The 18445-nt window shown below is 42.5% G+C and overlaps 1 protein-coding gene across 1 annotated transcript in view; it reads left to right on the forward strand.

Moving 5' to 3' along the window:
* LOC134345063 (extracellular calcium-sensing receptor-like) overlaps positions 1-17349 on the forward strand; it is a 31931-nt gene extending 14582 nt beyond the window's left edge. The window contains exons 4-6 of the mRNA XM_063045197.1: positions 2948-3157; positions 12842-12965; positions 16433-17349. Coding sequence (XP_062901267.1) covers positions 2948-3157; positions 12842-12965; positions 16433-17349 — 1251 coding nt within the window. The remainder of the gene's footprint in view (positions 1-2947; positions 3158-12841; positions 12966-16432) is intronic.
* The last annotated feature ends 1096 nt before the right edge of the window (positions 17350-18445 follow it).

Consider the following 18445-nt stretch of genomic DNA (forward strand, 5'->3'; position numbering starts at 1 on the left):
GCCAACCCACCCTTCTACCCCCACATCCAGGTCGTTAATAAAAATCACGAAAAGTAGAGGTCCCAGAACAGATCCTTGTGGGACACCACTAGTCACAACCCTCCAATCCAAATGTACTCCCTCCACCACGACCCTTTTCTTTCTGCAGACAAGCCAATTCTGAATCCACCTGGCCAAACTTCCCTGGATCCCATGCCTTCTGACTTTCTGAATAAGCCTACCGTGTGGAACCTTGTCAAATGCCTTACTAAAATCCATGTAGATCACATCCACTGCACTACCGTCATCTATATGCCTGGTCACCTCCTCAAAGAACTCTATCAGGCTTGATAGACACGATCTGCCCTTCACAAAGCCATGCTGACTGTCCCTGATCAGACCATGATTCTCTAAATGTCCATAGATCCTATTTCTAAGAATCTTTTCCAACAGTTTTCCCACCACAGACGTAAGGCTCACTGGTCTATAATTACCCGGACTATCCCTACTACCTTTTTTGAACAAGGGGACAACATTTGCCTCCCTCCAAGCCTCTGAAGTGGAAACAAAATGGGTGACCACTGGGAGGTCCCACTTTCTCATGCGGATGGAGTGTTGGTGCCTGGTGAAGCGGCCTCCCAATCTACGTCGGGTCTCACCAATATACAGGAGGCCGCACTGGGAGCTCTGGATACCAAAAGACTCAAAGGTGATGTGTTGCCTCATCTGGAAGGACTGGTAGTGAGGGAGGAGGTGTAGCACTTCTTCCGTTTGCAAGGTAAATGCCAGGAGGATGATCAGTGGGGAGGGACGAATGGATAAGGGAGTCATGCAGGGAGCAATCCCTAAGGAAGTTATAGGCCAATTGCCCTGACTTCAGTAGTTGGGATGATAATGGAGTCCTTTGTTAAGAATGAGATTTTGGGGTACTTGGAGGCACGTGACAAAATAGACCCAAGTCAACATGGCTTCCTGAAGGGGAAATCTTACTTGACAAATCTGTTAGAATTCTTTGAAGAAATAGCAGGCAGGGTATACAAAAGAAGTAAGTGGATATTGTTTACTTGGACTTTAAGAGGGCATTTGACAAGGTGCCACATATGAGGCTGCTTAACAAGATAAGAACTCATGGTATTACAGGAAAGATGCTAGTATGGATAGAGGATTGGCTGACTGTCAGGAGGCAAAGAATGGGAATAAAAAGGGCCTTTTCTGGTTAGCTGCTGGTGACTACGGTGTGCCGCAGGGGTTTGTGTTTGGACCACTTCTGTTCATGTTGTATATCAAAATTTCGATGATGGAATTGATGGCAATGTGGCCAAGTTTACAGACAAGGCAATGGTAGGTGGAGGGGCTGGTAGTGTTGAGGAATCGGGGAATCTGCGGAAGGACTCGGACGGATTGGGAGAATGGTAAAGAAGTGAGAAATGGAATATAGTGTAGGGAAATATCTGTTCATGCACTTTAGTGGAAGAAATAAATGCATAGACTATTTTCTGAACAGGGAAGAAAATTAAAAAAAAATATAGAGGTCCAAAGGGACTTGGGAGCTCTTGTGTAGAACTTCCTAAAGATTAACTTGCAGGTTGAGTTAGTGGTAAGGAAGGAAATTGCAATGCTAGCATTCGTCTCATAAGTCTAGAATATAAGAGCAAGGATTTGATGCTGAGGGTTAATAAGAATCTGATCATACTGCACTTGGAGTATTCTGAGCAGTTTTGGTGTCTTTGTTGAAGAAAAGGCATTGGAGAAACTCCAGTGGAGGTTCATGAGAAAGATTCTGGGAATGAAAAGGTTAACGTGTGAAGAGTGTTTGAGAGCTGTAATCACTGGAGCTTAGAAGAATGAGGGGGCATCTCATTGAAACCTACTGAATATTGAAAGGTCTTGATAGAGTGGATGTGGAGAGCATGTTTCCTGTCGTTGGTGAGCATAGGACCACAGGGCACTGCCTCAGAGTAGAGGGACTTCCATTTAGAACAAGGACTTTCCATCTCATATTCTTGATACTTATTACTCATTTATTTATCATTAATACTTCATTATTTTTGTATTTGCACAGTTTGTGTCTTTTGTACACTGGTTGAACACAAGTTGGTGTTGTCTTCCACTGATTCTATTATGGTTATTATTCTATAATGGAATTACTGAGTAAGGATGCAAGAAAATGAATCTCAGGGTAGTATAACGTGACAGATATGTATTTTGATAATAAATTTACTTTGATTGTGACTTTGATGAGAAGAAATTTCTTTAGCTAGAGGCTGGCGAATCTGTGCAATTCATTGTGTATATTTAAAACAGAGGTTAATAGATTCTTGGTTAGCCAGGACGTCAAGGATTATGGGGAGAAGTTAGGAGAATGTGGTTGAGAAGGATAATAAATCAGCCATGATTGCATGATGGAGCTGACTTGATGGGCCGAGTGGCCTAATTCTACTCTTTCTTCTAGTCTTCTGGTCTTATTCATAGTAATATGGAGCTAGCAAGAATGTAGGTGTGAATGAATATACTGTAGGTTAATATAAGGAAAGCTGGATAAACAGGTGAAGACAAAAGGAGGAAGCTTACCAGCATGAGGTGGAAGGGAGGGATTTCTTGTGCATCAGCACCAAAGTAGATCACTTTGTCTAACTGTGAGTTCCCTGTAGTTCTGTGAATGACTGTAGAACTGATAGGATTTGAGATGATGAATTGACAAAACTGAATAAGTGGGAAAACACACACAAAGTCTGGAGGAACTCAGCAGGTTAAGCTGCATCTATGGAGAGGAATAAATAGTCAACGTTTCAGCTCGAGACTCTTCAACAGGACTGGAAAGGGAGGGGAAAGATGCCAGAATATGAAGGTGGGGAGAGGGGAAGGTATTGGTGGAACTGTTACTTTATGGTTTATCAGTTGGTTCTGTGAAGACATTGTCCATCTAACCTAACTCTAACCCTTTGCTAAGCTCTTAAATTACCTGAAGGGACTGAGATACACCAGTAAAGGGGGAGAAGAGATTTATTTTGACGAGAACGGCGATATAGTGGCAACGTATGACATTGTGAACTGGCAGAGGATGGAAGATGGATCAGTCAAGTTTGTGCACGTGGGACGTTATGGTGCAGCTTCAGCATCAGGCCATGATCTCGAGCTGGATGAAAAGGCTATCGTTTGGACCAGTGGAAAGACTGAGGTAAACCACTCTAATTCTTCTTAAGGCGACAGGGAGTAAGTTCAGAAGAAAAGTGATGGGCAGGAGTTGTTACACAGAGACAGAAACAGACTGCCTGGGGTGGTGGTGGAGACAGATATGATAGAGGTGCTTAATAGGGACATGAATGTGCAGAGAATGGAGGGACAGAAAGGATTAGCATTGAGCAGAAAGGATTAGAATTTGTGGGCATTTAATGACTAGTTTAATTAGTTTGGCACAACATTGTAGGTCAGAGGGTCTGTTCCAATCCTGTGTCATCTACACTCAGTCGCCACTTTATTAGGTGTAAGCCTGTGGTCTTCTGCTGCTATATCCATTCACCTCAAGGTTCAGTGATGCTCTTTTGTTTACTATTTAGAGATCCAGCAGGTATAGGCCTTTGTGGCCCTTTGAGCCTTGCCGCCCAGCAACCCACCAATTAAACCCAAGCCTAATCATGGGACAATTTACAATGACCAATTAACCTACTAGTCTTTGGACTATGGGAGGAAAGCAAAGCATCCGGAGAAAACATACATATTCGACAGGGAGGGCATACAAACTTCTTACAGAGGATGCTGGGTTTGAACTCTGAACTCCAGTCCCTTGCACTGTAAAAGTGTCAAGCTAACCACAATGTTACCATGGCACGCTTCTGCACACCATTGTTGTAAGGATTGCTTATCAGAGTTACTGTCACTTTTTTGTCAGCTTGAGTTGGTCTGGCCATCCTCCTCTGACCTCTCTCATCAGTTTTGCCCACAGAACTGCTGTTCACTGGATTTTTTTTTGTTTCTGTAAACTCTAGGGACTGTTGTGAGTGAAAATCCCAAGAGATAAACAGTTTTTGAGATACTCAAACCCATGTTTGGCACCAATAATCATTCCACGGTCAAAGTCACTTAGACTACATTATTATGTAAACTGTATTGAAAAAATTTGTGTGGTTGGTCTGAACAAGAACTTAAGTTCTGCTGGTATAGAGAGGAAGATTGATCTATACAGAATGGAAACAGGCCTTTTGACCCAACTGGCCTGTGCTGACAAAACTGCTCATCTAAAATAGTCTCATTTACATATGATTGGCCCATATTCGTTCTCTAAACTATGTCCAATCTACGTCCCTTTCCAAATGTCTTGTAAAAGTTGGTTATTGCGCCTGTCTCAAGCACTTCCTCCGGAAGATAGTTTCATATACCCACTGGCCTCTTGTGCAAACGTTCCTCTTCAGGTAGATTTCAATCTTTCCGCTCTCACTTTAAGCTTATGCCTGTTAGTTTTTAATTCCCCTTCCATGGTTATACAAATTCTGAGGAGTTATTCAAGTTAGGAAGGACATGGAAACCTTAGAAAGGGTGCAGAGGAGATTTACTAGGATGTTGCCTGGATTGGGGAGCATGCCTTATGAGAATAGGTTGAGTGAACTCGGCCTTTTCTCCTTGGAGCGACGGAGGATGAGAGGTGAGCAGATAGAGGTGTATGAGATAATGAGAGGCATTGATCGTGTGGATAGTCAGAAGCGTTTTCCCAGCTAGCACGAGAGGGCATAGTTTTAAGGTGCTTGAAAGTAGGTACAGAGGAGATGTTGGGGTAAGTTTTTTACGCAGAGAGTGGTGAGTGCGTGGAATGGGCTGCCGGCAGCGGTGGAGGCGGATACAACAGGGTCTTTTAAGAGACTCCTGGATGGCTACATGGAGCTTAGAAAAATAGAGGGCTATGGGTAAGCATAGTAATTTCTAAGGTAGGGACATGTTTGGCACAGCTTTGTGAACCGAAGGGCCTGTATTGTTCTGTAGGTTTTCTATGTTTCTATGTTTAGACAGTTTTTGAAACACACCAATTTCTCATTGTAAAAGAAATCAGCCTGGAATCTTATAATTGCACTAATTAAACATGAATTGTTCAGTATTGTTTCACTGAAATAATTGCGAGCAGATTTAATGAAATTATCCATGGTGCTGATCTGTATATTTAAAATACTTAAAAAATTAATACAGTGGATTCCAGTTAATTGGGCTGTCAGTTAATCAAGGTAGCCACTTATTTGGGAAACCTTTTAAAGAATAAAAACTAATTGAGAAAATAGCTGGGATTCCCTTTGTTTATTTGGGACAGTATGTGGCTTAATTGGGAAAGGAGACTGTTGCCGAAAAGTTTCTACTTGTGTCAGTTGCGTGCAGTTGTGTGGCTGTTAGGCAGTACACCATGCTAAGAGCAAACTGATTTTAAATATCGTCATATCCGTGTACTTGTGTTCAAAAAGCAGTTATTGTCACTGATGGTTGGTAAGAAATAAGCAGAACAACAATTAAGAACTGATCTGCAGTTTCAAGCATTGAGGCTTGGATATACTAGAAATGGCCGGGAGTGAAAAAGAAACTATTTTCCTAATTCAACTACAAAGAATTGGTAGTTATCTTGAATGTCACTGTTGGTCCCTGTTAGAGACTCGGCTCTCTCTTGTGGCTCCAAGTAACTGCTTGTATGCGACAGCAGCCACACCCTGATTCACTGCTTTGTCTGGCAGGCTAAACCAGGTGAGAGTAGCTGGCGGGTCACATCCCCGGTCTTGGTCTGTGAAGTCAGCCCCAGCAGTTTGGGCAAATGAGATCTAAGGTGAGATCCAGCAGCCAGGAAGGTAGCTCTGCAATGCTGTGTGAAGAGCGCAGGGCATAACAAGGTACAGAAGAAGTCATTGTCATCCATTGCAACCAGGGAAGACCCCAGCTGTGACAAATACTCATACCCCTGGACCTGGACCTCCGAGGCTGACAGAGTAGAACCGCCCCAGTAGAATAGCTTTTCCACTTTAAAAATTCTCCCACGCAGGTTTCCTGTCATTGTCGGATATGATGGACAACCAGCAGTAGTATTGGTAGTGTTCTAATTTGTTCTGTACACATAATTTGTTTCTCAGTTAAATAGTCTTTATTATATTGTCTTATACTATATTGTCTTTATTATATCTTTTTAACTATTTCCATCAAACTTTGGCTGATTGGGGCAGCTGCTTAATTGGGCCAAAATGTTCTGGTCCGATGTGTTATATTAATATATTAATCTCAGTACTACTAATAAATTTGCACAAGGTATTTGTTCAGACGTTAGGGAATATATTTTAACTGAAAGAAATTAAATGAATTGACTATATTCTATTCATTTTCTTCATCGACAAGATCCACATATATGTAATTATGCAAATTAATTTCAGAAGTAACTATGTGGAAACAGTAAATGGGAAAAAGATTGGGACACATGACATACTATTTATTGAGCAGCAGATAAAGAGAGGAAAGTTAGAGAAATTTCCGTAGAAGTGGCAATTAACTGGACCAAACTTGAAGACCAAACTTCAGGATCAGTGAAGGATGCTCAACGGCTGCGGCAGAACTCGAATGCCATCAGCCCCTACAAAGTGAAACCAAGTGATATACTGTATGTGACAACAAGGCTTCACTCCTAGATCAGTTCACTGCCTTTTAGGCTCGCTTTGACCATCAGACCACGGAGGCACCGTCACAAACTCCCACAGCCGCGATGACCCTGTCTCTCAGGCCAAGATGTGAGCATCCTTAATGAGGGTAAACCCACGGAAAGCTTCTGGGCCCGACGGGATACCTGGCCATGTATTAAACACCGACAAAAAAAAGGAAAATCCTACAAAAATAATGGATATGGCTCAGTCTATCATGGGCAAAGCCTCCCTGGCACTGGGCACATCTACATGGAGTGTTGTTGCAGGAAAGCAGCATCCATCATCAGGAATCCCCACCACCCAGGACATGCTCTCTTCTCACTGCTGCCACCAGGAAGAAGGTTTAGGAACTTCGGGACTCAATCCACCAGGTTTAGGAACAGTTACTATCCCGTAACCATCAGGCTCTTAAACCAAAGGGGATGCCTTCACTTATTTCATTTAACCATACAACCATATAACAATTGCAGCAAGGAAACAGGCCATCTCGGCCCTTCTAGTCCATGCCGAACTCTTACTCTCACCTAGTCCCACCGACCTGCCCTCAGCCCATAACCCTCCATTCCTTTCCTGTCCATATATCTATCCAATTTAACTTTAAAAAGACAACATCGAACCTGCCTCAACCACTTCTGCTGGAAGCTCGTTCCACACAGCTACCACTCTCTGAGTAAAGAAGTTCCCCCTCATGTTACCCCTAAACTTTTGCCCTTTAACTCTCAACTCATGTCCTCTTGCTTGAATCTCCCCCACTCTCAATGGAAAAAGCCTATCCACATCAACTCTATCAATCCCCCTCATAATTTTAAACACCTCTATCAAGTCTCCCCTCAACCTTCTACGCTCCAAAGAATAAAGACCTAACTTGTTCAACCTCTCTCTGTAATTTAGGAGATGAAACCCAAGCAACATTTTAGTAAACCTCCTCTGTACTCTCTCAATTTTATTGACATCTTTCCTATAATTCAGTGACCAGAACTGTACACAATACTCCAAATTTGGCCTTACCAATGCCTTATACAATTTCAACATTACATCCCAACTCCTATACTCAATGCTCTGATTAATAAAGGCCAGCATACCAAAAGCTTTCTTCACTACCCTATCCACATGAGATTCCACCTTCAGGGAACTATGCACCATTATTCCTAGATCCCTCTGTTCTACAGCATTCTTCAATGCCCTACCATTTACCATGCATGTCCTGTATGTCCCATTTGCCCCATCTTTGAAATGTTCCCACAACCAATAGACTCACTTTCAAGGACTCTTCATCTCCTGTCTTGATATTTATTGCTTATTCATTTATTATTATTCTTTCTTTCTTTTTTGTATTTCTTCGGTTTGCTGTCTTCTGCACTCCAGCTGAACGCCTCAGTTGGGCGGTCTTTCATTGATTCTATTATGGTTATTATTCTATACATTTATTGAGTATGCCCGCAAGAAAATAAATCTCATTGTTGTATATACTGACATTGATAATAAGTTTACTTTGCACTTTGAACTTCTGAACGTTGTGCTGGTCAGCTGGCTAGAGAATTCATTAATATCTTTAACCTCTCACTTTGATAGTCTGGGGTACCCAACTGCTTCAAGCAGGCTTCAATTTTGCTGGTGCCGAAGAAGAACGTGGTAACCTGCTTCAATGACAATTTTCCAGTGGCACTTACATCTACTGTAATGAAATGCTTTGACAGCTTGCTGTTGAAGCATATTAACTCCTGCCTGAGAAGTGACTTAGATCCAATCCCATTTGCTACCGTCACAACAGGTCAACAGCAGATGCTATCTCATTGGCTCTTCACTCCCGGAACATCTGCACAGTGAAAATGCATACGTCAGAATGCGCTCTACTGACTACAGTTCACATTCAATACTATCATCCCCTCAAAACTAATCAATAAACTTCAAGACCTTGGCTTTCATACCTCCTTGTGCAACTGGATCCTCGATTTCTTCACTTGCAGATCCCAGTGAGTTTGGATTGGCAACACCATCTCCCCCACAATCTCCATCGGCACAGGTGCACCACAAGACATAGCTCCCTGCTCTACTTGCTTTATATTAGATTAGATTAGATTATGAGGACACGCAGTCCCCTTTTATTGTCATTTAGTAATGCATGCATTAAAAAATGATACAATGTTTTTCCAGAATGATACCACGGAAACACATGACAAACTGACTCAAGAACTAACAAGAACTACGTAATTATAACATATAGTTACAACAGTGCAAACAATACCGAAATTTGATAAAAACAGACCATGACACAGTAATAGTCTCAAAGTCTCTTGAAAGTCCCGTCATCTCACGCAGACGGTAAACCTCCAGCGCCGCCAACTTGCTGATGCAGCATCCTGGAAGCATCCGACCACAGTTCGTCTCCGAGTCCGTCTGAAAAACTCCGAGCCTCCGACCACCTCTCTGGCACCAAGCACCGAGCACCATCTCTGCCGAGCGTTCCGACCCCAGCCCTGGCAACAGGCAATAGGCAAAGTCGAGGATTTGGGTCTTGCCCCTCCGGAGGTTCTTGATCGCACAGTAGCAGCGGCAGCGAAACAGACATTTCAGAAGTTACTCCAGGTGTTCTTCGGCGCTTCTCACGGCTGTCTCCATCAAATCTGGATTGTGCACAGCCCCCCTAGTTACATATAATCGATATCATTCGGAACGGCTGTGCGCACTGCGTTGTGACACCACCTTCTCCTCCCTCCACTATATTTATGACTCTGTGGCTAAGCACAGCTCCAATACCAGATTTAAATTTGCTGATGACAACACTGTCGACTCAAGGGTAGTGATGGAGGGAGATTGAAAATCTGTCTGAGTGGTGCAGTAACAACAACTTCTCATTTAATGTCAGCAATACCAAGGAGATGATTATTGATGAGATCTATGAGCCATTCCTCACTGGGGAATTGGTTGTGGTTGTGGTGAAGATGTGCAACTTTAAATTCCTCAGTGTTGTCATGTCAGAGGATCTGTCCTGGATTAAGCACACAAGTGGCATTACGAAGGAAGCATGGCAATGCCTCTACTTCCTGAGAAGTTTGCAAAAATTTACCATGTCACCTAAAACTTGGACAAACTTCTACAGATGTGTGGTGGAGAGTATACTGGCTGGTTGCATCGCAGCCTGTTCTGGAAACACCAATACCCTTCTATGGAAAGTCTAGAAACAGTAGTGGATATGGCCCAGCCAATCATGGGTAATGTCTTCCCAACTATTGAGTACATCTGCATGGAGCTTTGTCACAGGAAAATAGCATCCATCATCGGGGACCTCCACCACCCAGGACATGCTCTCTTTTCGCTGCTGCCGTCAAGAAGAAGGTACAGGAGCCTTAGGAATCACACTACCAGGTTTAGGAACAGTTACTATCATCAGACTCTGTAACAAGAAATGATAATTTTGCTTAACTTCACTCCCCTATCACTGAACTGTTTCCACTGAACTGGACTCACTTTCAAGGACTCTTCATCTCATGTTCTTGGTATGTATTGCTTATTTATTTATTATTATTATTTCTTTTTTCTCTCTTTCTTTTTGTATTTGTACATTTTATTGCTTTTTTATTGCACATTGGTTATTGCCCACCCTGTTGGGTGCTACCTTTTACTGAATATATTGTGTTTCTTTGTAGTGTAGGGTGACATATATATAATTTGATAATAAATTTCACTTGAACTTTGAAAGCATAGAACATAGAACATAGAATAGTACAGCACAGTACAGGCCCTTCGGCCCACAATGTTGTGCCGACCCTCAAACCCTACCTCCCATATAAGCCCCTACCTTAGATTCCTCCATATACCTGTCTAGTAGTCTCTTAAACTTCACTAGTGTATCTGCCTCCAGAAAGCAGAAATCACAACAGGAACCATAAAGGGGAAACAGAATCTACAACAAGAATGGTCGGAAAAATTTTCAATTGACATGCAGCGTGAAGGCTTGTTATTTACAAATTATGTGAATAATACAATTTCAGTTACACAAGGGTATCAGCCAATCATTTTTGGCTCTAACGTTGGCATGTGGAGATCAAATATCTTGTCTAAAGATATATCCAGCACTGACCATGCTGAAATTAGACTTGTATTGCTCATGAAATAGTGGTGTGCATGTTTTTCAGAAAGAGTTACATAAAAAGGAAATAGAATGTAGAACGTGGAATATTGCAGGACAGACACAGGCCCTTTGGCTCGTGATATCTGGAATGACAATGATACCAATTCAACTCATCCTGTTTGTAGACTTTATAGAGTACAGATGCTGGAATCCAGAGCAACAAACTTTCTGCTAGAAGAACTCAGTGGGGTGATCAGAATTTGAGGAGCAAAGGTATTGTCAATGTTTCAAAACAGCAGCAATTCCTTTCTTCCCTCTGATGCTTCTCATTTAGTCTCACAGAAGGCAACATCTATGATTAAGGACAATCACCACCCAGTATATGCCCTCATCTTGTCCTCATACACCATCAGAGAGGGTGTACAGGAGCCTAAAGACACACACTCAATATTTTAGGGAAGTTTCTTCCCCTCCGCCATCCTAGTTCTGAATGGACAATAAATCCATAAACACTACCTCACTATTTTTGCACTACTTATTTAAATTATTATATACATTTCTTATTGTAATTTATAATATATTTTGTGTTGCATTGCACTGCTGCCGCAAACAACACATTTTATCAGCATATGTCGGTGCCAATAAGCCTGACTCTGATTCTGAGTTCTCCCAGCAGATTGTTCATAGTTCCTAGCCCCATCTGCCTACACATGGTCTGTATCCCTCCATTCCCTGCCTCTTCATGTGCCTGTCTAAACGCCTCTTAAATGTATGTGCTTCCACGACTTTCCTTGACAACACGTCGAGGCATCTCTTACTCTCAGTGCAATAAAAATTGTATCCCATAAACCACCTTTAATTCTCCTCTCTCTTGCCTTAAAGTTATGCCTTCTAGTACTAGATACTTTGAACCTGGGGAAAAAAACTCTAACTAGCTACTCTATTTATGCCTTTCATTACTTTAGAAACTTCTGTTGGGTTGCCCCTCAGCCTCCGAAGCTCTAGAGAAAAGTTTGTCCAACCTTTCTTTATGGCTAATCTTCTCTAATCCAGGTAACATTATGGTGAACCTCTACACACCCTTTCCAATATAGAAATAAAAATAAGGCAGCATTTTAACAGTTTTTGTAGCACATCACAAATGGAGGAGATAGAATCATAGAGTCATAGAACACTCCAGAACAGAAACAGGCCCTTCACTCCATCCAGTCTGTGCCGAACTATTATGCAGCCTAGTTTTATCAACCTGCACCTGGACCACAGCCTCCCATACCCCTACCATCCATGTACCTATCCAAACGATCCTGCACCCACCACTTCCACTGTCAGCTCGTTCCACAGTTGCACCACCCTTTGAGTGAAGGTGATCCCTTTAAACATTTCATCTTTCACCCTAAAACCCATGACCTCTAGTTTGAGACTCACCCAGCCTCAGTGAAAAAAAAGCCTGCTTGCATTTACCCTCTCTATGCTCCTCAAATTTTGAGTACCTCTAGCAAATCTCTCTTCATCCTGCTACACTCCAGGAAATAAATTTTAAACACATTCAACCTTTCCCTATGACTCAGGTCCTTAAGACCTGGGAACATCTTTGTAAAATTTTATCTGTACTCTTTCAATCTTTCCCGTAGGTAGGTGATCCAAGTTGCATACAATACTCCAAATAACTGCACTATATACCCCAAATCTTCAGATCCAGATTGTCTTATGCCCTAGGGTGCAGTGAGATTTCATATGTGAAGCTCACAGAGTGAAGAGTCATAATGAATACATCAATATATACAGCACGGAGCACAGAACAGAATGGTGCAAAAGCTAGTAATGCAAACTGAGGTTGTACGAAAAGAAAGACTGTAGTGTCAATAATGGAATAACTGAGGGAGGTAGAGTTAAGAGGGTAACATTCCTTAGGACTGATGGAAGTTAACCAGTGCTTTGTACTGCAAACTGTGCTGAGATCACACACAATTTCTACTACAAGGACAAAAGATTCTGGAGATACTGGAAATCCAGAGTAATGTTGGAAGAACTCAGCAAGTCAGGCAGAATCGATGGAGAGGGATAAAGGGTCGGCGTTTCGGGCTGAGACCCTTCATCAGGACAGTTTCTACTTTTTGCCTTTTTGTTAATATATCAGGTTCCAGAGTCATTCTGCAGTAGAAGCTGTCCCTCGGGAACAAGGAAAGCAAGTCGGACTGGAGAACAGGTCTGCTGCTTTGACTGCCTGGCATGTGCTGATGGTGAAATTAGCAATGAAACAGGTATGATTTGCCTCCTGGTGGTGTGCTTCTCCCAGTAATAACTCCCTGGTGCCAATTCATTGGCTGACGACAGATGGAAAGCAATTTTTATGCATCAAGTTAATACCTGAAACATGCTGCATAGAAGTCAGATTCAAGGATGTTCGAAAGGGAGTTGGACAATCTCCTGACGAGGAATATTTTGTTGGCCTCTATTTCTATAAGTTTACAGTTTTCCTTCATGATAAGAGGTATAGATTGAATGGATAGCCAGAAACTTTTTTTTTTCTCAGGGCAGAAAAAAAGGGGGGGATCATTTTAAGGTGATTCGAAGAAAATATATGGGGGATGCCAGAGATAAGTTCTTTACACAGAGTGCAGGATACAATGGAATGTCCCGTCAGGATTGGTGGTAGAGGCAGATACATTAAGGGCATTTAAGAAACTCCTTGATAGGAATATGGAAGATAGAAAAATGGATGGTTATGCAGAAGGGAAGGGATAGATTGATCTTAGAGTAGTTTAAAAAGTTGGCACAATATCATGGGTGAAGGGTCTGTGCTGTGCTATAATGTTCTGTTCTTTTGTGATTATCTTACAACATAGAAGGACCCATTGATCCCACAGGGTCACGCATACTGTGGAACGTGCAAATGGAAATTAAGTCAGGATCAAGGATTAATTCTGTTTTCTTAGTTATTAGCTTGAACACTCTTAGTACCTCTTGTACTTAATAAAGTGGTCACTGAGTGTGTGTCTGCGGTCTTCTGCTGTAGCTCTTCCACTGCAAGGTTTGCTGTGTTGTGAGTTCAGAGATGCCCTTCTGCACACCACTGTTGTAACGTGCCATTATCTGAGTTATTGTCACCCTGTTAGCTTGAACCAGTCTGGCCATTCTCCTCCGACCCTTCTCACTAACAAGGCATTTTCATCCACAGAAGTGCCACTCACTAGATTATTTTGTTTATTGTACCATTCTCAGAAAACTGTAAGGACTGTTGTGCGTGAAAATCCCAGTCCATCTGGTATCAACAATCATTCCATGGTCAAAGTCACTTAGATCACATTCCTTCCCCATTTTGCTGTTTGGTCTGAACAACAACTGAACCTTTTGACCATGTCTGCATGCTTTTATGCATTGAGTTGCTGCCACATGATTGGGTGATTAGGTGTTTGTAACCATGAGCAGGTGTACAGGTGTACCAAGTAAAGTGGCTACTGATTGTATATTCATCCTGGTTCTTGCGCTTACTATTTTAACATCTCCCTAATTTAATTTATTTCAAACAATGTGACATTTAGACTATAAGACCAAAAGATACAGGAGCAGAATCAGGCCACTGGGCCAATTGAGTCTGTTCTGCCATTTCATCATGGCTGACCCATTTCCCTCTCAAACTCATTCTCCTGCCTTTTCCCCATAACCTTTTACCCCCGACTAATGAAGAACCCCTATCAACCTCTGCCTTAAATGCACCCAGTGACATGGCCCGAACAGCTGTCTGTGTCAACGAATTCCACATATTCATCACTCTCTGACTAAAGAACTTTCTTCTCATCTCTGTTCTAGATGGACATCCCTCTATTCTGAGTTTGTGATTCTTAGCAACATGCAAAATTCTGGAGGAACTCAGCAGTCCAGGCAACCTCTATGGACAAGAATAAACAGTTGAGCTTTCGGGCTGATGAGGAGTTTTGGCCCGAAACGCTGACTATTTTTTTCCATAGATGCTGCCTGGACTGCTGAGTTCCCCCAGCATTTTGTGTGTGTTGCTTTGGATTTCCAACACCTGCATGTTTTCTTCTGTTTGTGATACTACTACTGCAACTGTGAAGTTTCCTCTGGTTATTAGTTTTGTTCGTTTGTGGATTGAGAGCTTCATTGGCAAGAACCCATCCTGAATTACTGTCAAACGAGATGGTGACCAACATCAGTCTTCTGGTCTTCTGGTTGGTCACCAGATAACTGCAGTCTTCTGGTGAAGGGACTCTCACAGTATCATCGGGTACTGATTTAGACCCAGTGAAGATGAAGGACCAGAGATATTTTTCCAGATCAGGTAAACAAAAGTAAAACAAAATCAAGATTGAATTTACTGTCACAAATACATGTGTGCACAGGTGCAATGAAAAAATTTAATTGAAGGAGCATCACAGAGACATAGCATCATATAAGCAGCATTCACAAGACTAACAAATTATACACATTTTACTAGAAAGAACATAATTCAGACAAATAAAAGTTCATTTAGTGTAAAATGATCAGTGTTGCTAAACTGTAGTGCTGTAGTGATTGGTGTCTTGCCAGTTGGTTCAAGAACCAAATGGTTGAAGGGAAGTAGCTGTTCTTGAACTTGGTGTGGGGCTTCTGTAGGTCATGCCCATTGGCAGCTGCAGGAAGGTAGCATGCTGTAGACGATGGAGGTCATTGTTGATGGATGTTGCCTTTGGTTAGCAGTGTCTTCTGTAGATGGCACCAATGGTGTTGGGAGATGTACTGCGTACACATTGTATTGATGCATTAGGCACCTCAACATTGGGGATTGTGGTAATCCCATTCATCTGATGCCCTGGTCTTTCTCAATAGTGGGTTTGAGAGATGAGTAATACTCAGGAATATCACAATACAGAAAGAACAAATTCCTTTGCAATAATGTAGAGTAAACAACTTAGATTGGTTCAGGATGAGGGAGCTTCATGTTGTGCTATATCTATCCTGTCTGAAGATGGTGATGATACTAAGTGTTTTCCAAGAATTAAGCCACCTGTTTATCCAAGTTCATAACTCATCAGAAATAGGCTCTGAAACAAACAAGATGTCACAGAAACTCAGTGGTCAGGCAGCAACTGTGGAGGGAAATGGACAGTTAATCTTTCATGTTGAGACCCCTCATTTATGGACTGAAAGATAGAGGGGTGATAGCCAATATAGGGAGGTGAGGGGAAGGGGTGGAACAAGAACTGGTGGGTCCAGGTGAGATCTTGCTAGCTCTTGCCTTGCCTATCCCCCTCACCTGGTTATCTCCCTGCTAACTTTCAGTCCAGATGAAGGGTCTTGTCACAAAACATTGACCCTCTACAGCTGTTGCCTGACCCACTGAGATTGTCAGTTACTTTAGGTTCAAGGACCGGCAGTCCCTGTGTCTCTGAACACTTTACCATATTGGGCTGGTTTATTATTATTGTTGTCACAGTTACTGAGATACAGTGAAAAACTTGTCTTGCACACTGTTCGTACAAATCACATCATTACACAGTGCACTGGGGTAGAATAAGGTAAAATAATAACAGAACTTAGAACTGTGGAGCACAGTAAGAACTTTTGGCCCACGGTTTTGTGCCAAACTTTTAACCTACTCGAAGGTCAATCTAATCCTTCCCTTCCACATAGCCTTCCATTTTGCATGAAATGCCAATTGTATTCAACTAATGTACTGTTTAATTGTGACTTGCAAACTGTTCAACAATGTTTTTAAATATTATCTCAGATTCTCTCAACTGTATTCCGTGCGCACCAGAAGATTGGCCCAACCCAATGAGGAATGAGTGCATCCCAAAACATCTGGAGTTCCTGTCATTTGATGGTACCATGGGGATCACCTTGACAACTGTGTCCCTGTTGGGAGAGGCCAGCACGTTGGGCATGGTGGGAGTGATCTGGTACTACAGGAAAACCCCCATCGTCCGAGCCAACAACTCTGAGCTCAGCTTCTTGCTCCTCTTCTCGCTGGCTCTGTGTTTCCTCTGCTCGTTGACCTTTATTGGGCAGCCCTCAGTCTGGTCTTGCACACTCAGGCACACGTTGTTCGGCATCAGCTTCGTTCTCTGCATCTCCTGCGTACTGGCCAAGACCCTGGTAGTGCTGATAGCATTTAAGGCAACTCTCCCCGGCAGCAACGTGATGAAATGGTTCGGGACCCTGCAGCAAATCCTGGGGGTCTTGCTCTGTACAGCAGTCCAGCTGGTGACCTGCCTGGTGTGGCTGCTCTTCGCCGCCCCATTCCCAGTGAAGCAGACCAAGTACTATAAGGAGAAGATTATCTTTGAGTGTGATTTAGGCTCGGTGGCTGCCTTCTGCTGTGTTCTGGGTTACATTGGCTTTCTGTCATGTCTCAGCTTTGTCCTCGCGTTCTTGGCTCGGAAACTCCCCGATAATTTCAACGAAGCCAAGTTCATCACCTTCAGCATGCTGATCTTCTGTGCAGTGTGGCTGGCCTTCATACCGGCCTATACCAGCTCTCCCGGGAAGTATGCCGTGGCCGTTGAGATATTTGCCATTTTGGCCTCAAGCTTTGGCCTGCTCATCTGCATATTTGTTCCCAAATGTTACATCATCCTACTAAAACCAGAGCAGAACACCAAACAATATCTTACAGGCAGAACCTTTCCCAAAAAATCAACTTAGTTTGAAGTTTCCCCTGTCTGATTAAAATCAGGTGTCTTGCACTAACTGACGTATTGCACGTTGAAACCAAGGATGACGTAGAATGTCTTGTATTGAATCAGTAGGTGATTCCATGATACTTAAAACCATTAGACCTCGGAACAGAATTAGGCCACATTGCCCATCAAGTCCGCTCTGTCATTTGATTATGGCTGATATAGATTCCTCCCTACAGGCGGCACAGATATCTTGGCAGTTTGCAGAACACTATCACAGCACGTGGACCTGGGTTCAATACCGGCCACTGTCTGTAAGGAGACTGTACGTTCTCCCTGTGACTGCATAGGTTTCCTCTGGGTGGTCCAGTTTCCTCCCACGTTCTAAAGACGTGCTGGTTTGTGGGTTCATTGGTCACTTGTGTAATTGGGAGGCGCAGACTTAAGAGCCGTAAGAGCCTGCTACCAAGCTGTATCACAGGAAAAAACAGCTCTCCATCCCATTGTCCTGCCTACCCCCATATCCTTTGACACCCTATCGATACATTCATACTTTCCCAATCTTTTCCCAATATGTACTTTGCTCCTGTGAAATGGAAAGCAAAAGCCTAATCTCCAAGGATTTATTCTGTCTAATCTGGACTTTATCTGATATGTGCATTTGATGATTTATTAGATTATTCTTATATCATATATTAAAATAATTTTTGTATTCCCTTTCCCTGGAGATTTCCTTTCTGTTAATGGAGTGTTTAAATTCAGATGATGGGCAGTGATACCATGAAATAGTATGAAGGTCACAGAGTAAACAGTACACATGTCAATAATAACCACAACAATAAGTAGAGCGACGAGTGCAAAATGGACGAATGCTGTAAAGACAGTGGTGCAATCTGAAAGACTTCAAGAAGAATTGCTAAATTGTTGATAACAGTATAACTATGGGAGGTAGAATTGGGCTGCAGAAGAATATGGCGATGCCTCAGGAAGGACATGCCCTCTTCTCATTGCTACCATCAGGGAGGAAGTACAGAAACTTGCAGATATGCACTCAATGTTTTAGGGACAGCTTCTTCCCCTCCACCGTCTGATTTCTGAACTGACAACGTACTAACCCATGA

This window comes from Mobula hypostoma, chromosome 4 (genome assembly GCF_963921235.1).
Source record: "Mobula hypostoma chromosome 4, sMobHyp1.1, whole genome shotgun sequence".
Lineage (NCBI taxonomy): Eukaryota > Metazoa > Chordata > Chondrichthyes > Myliobatiformes > Myliobatidae > Mobula > Mobula hypostoma.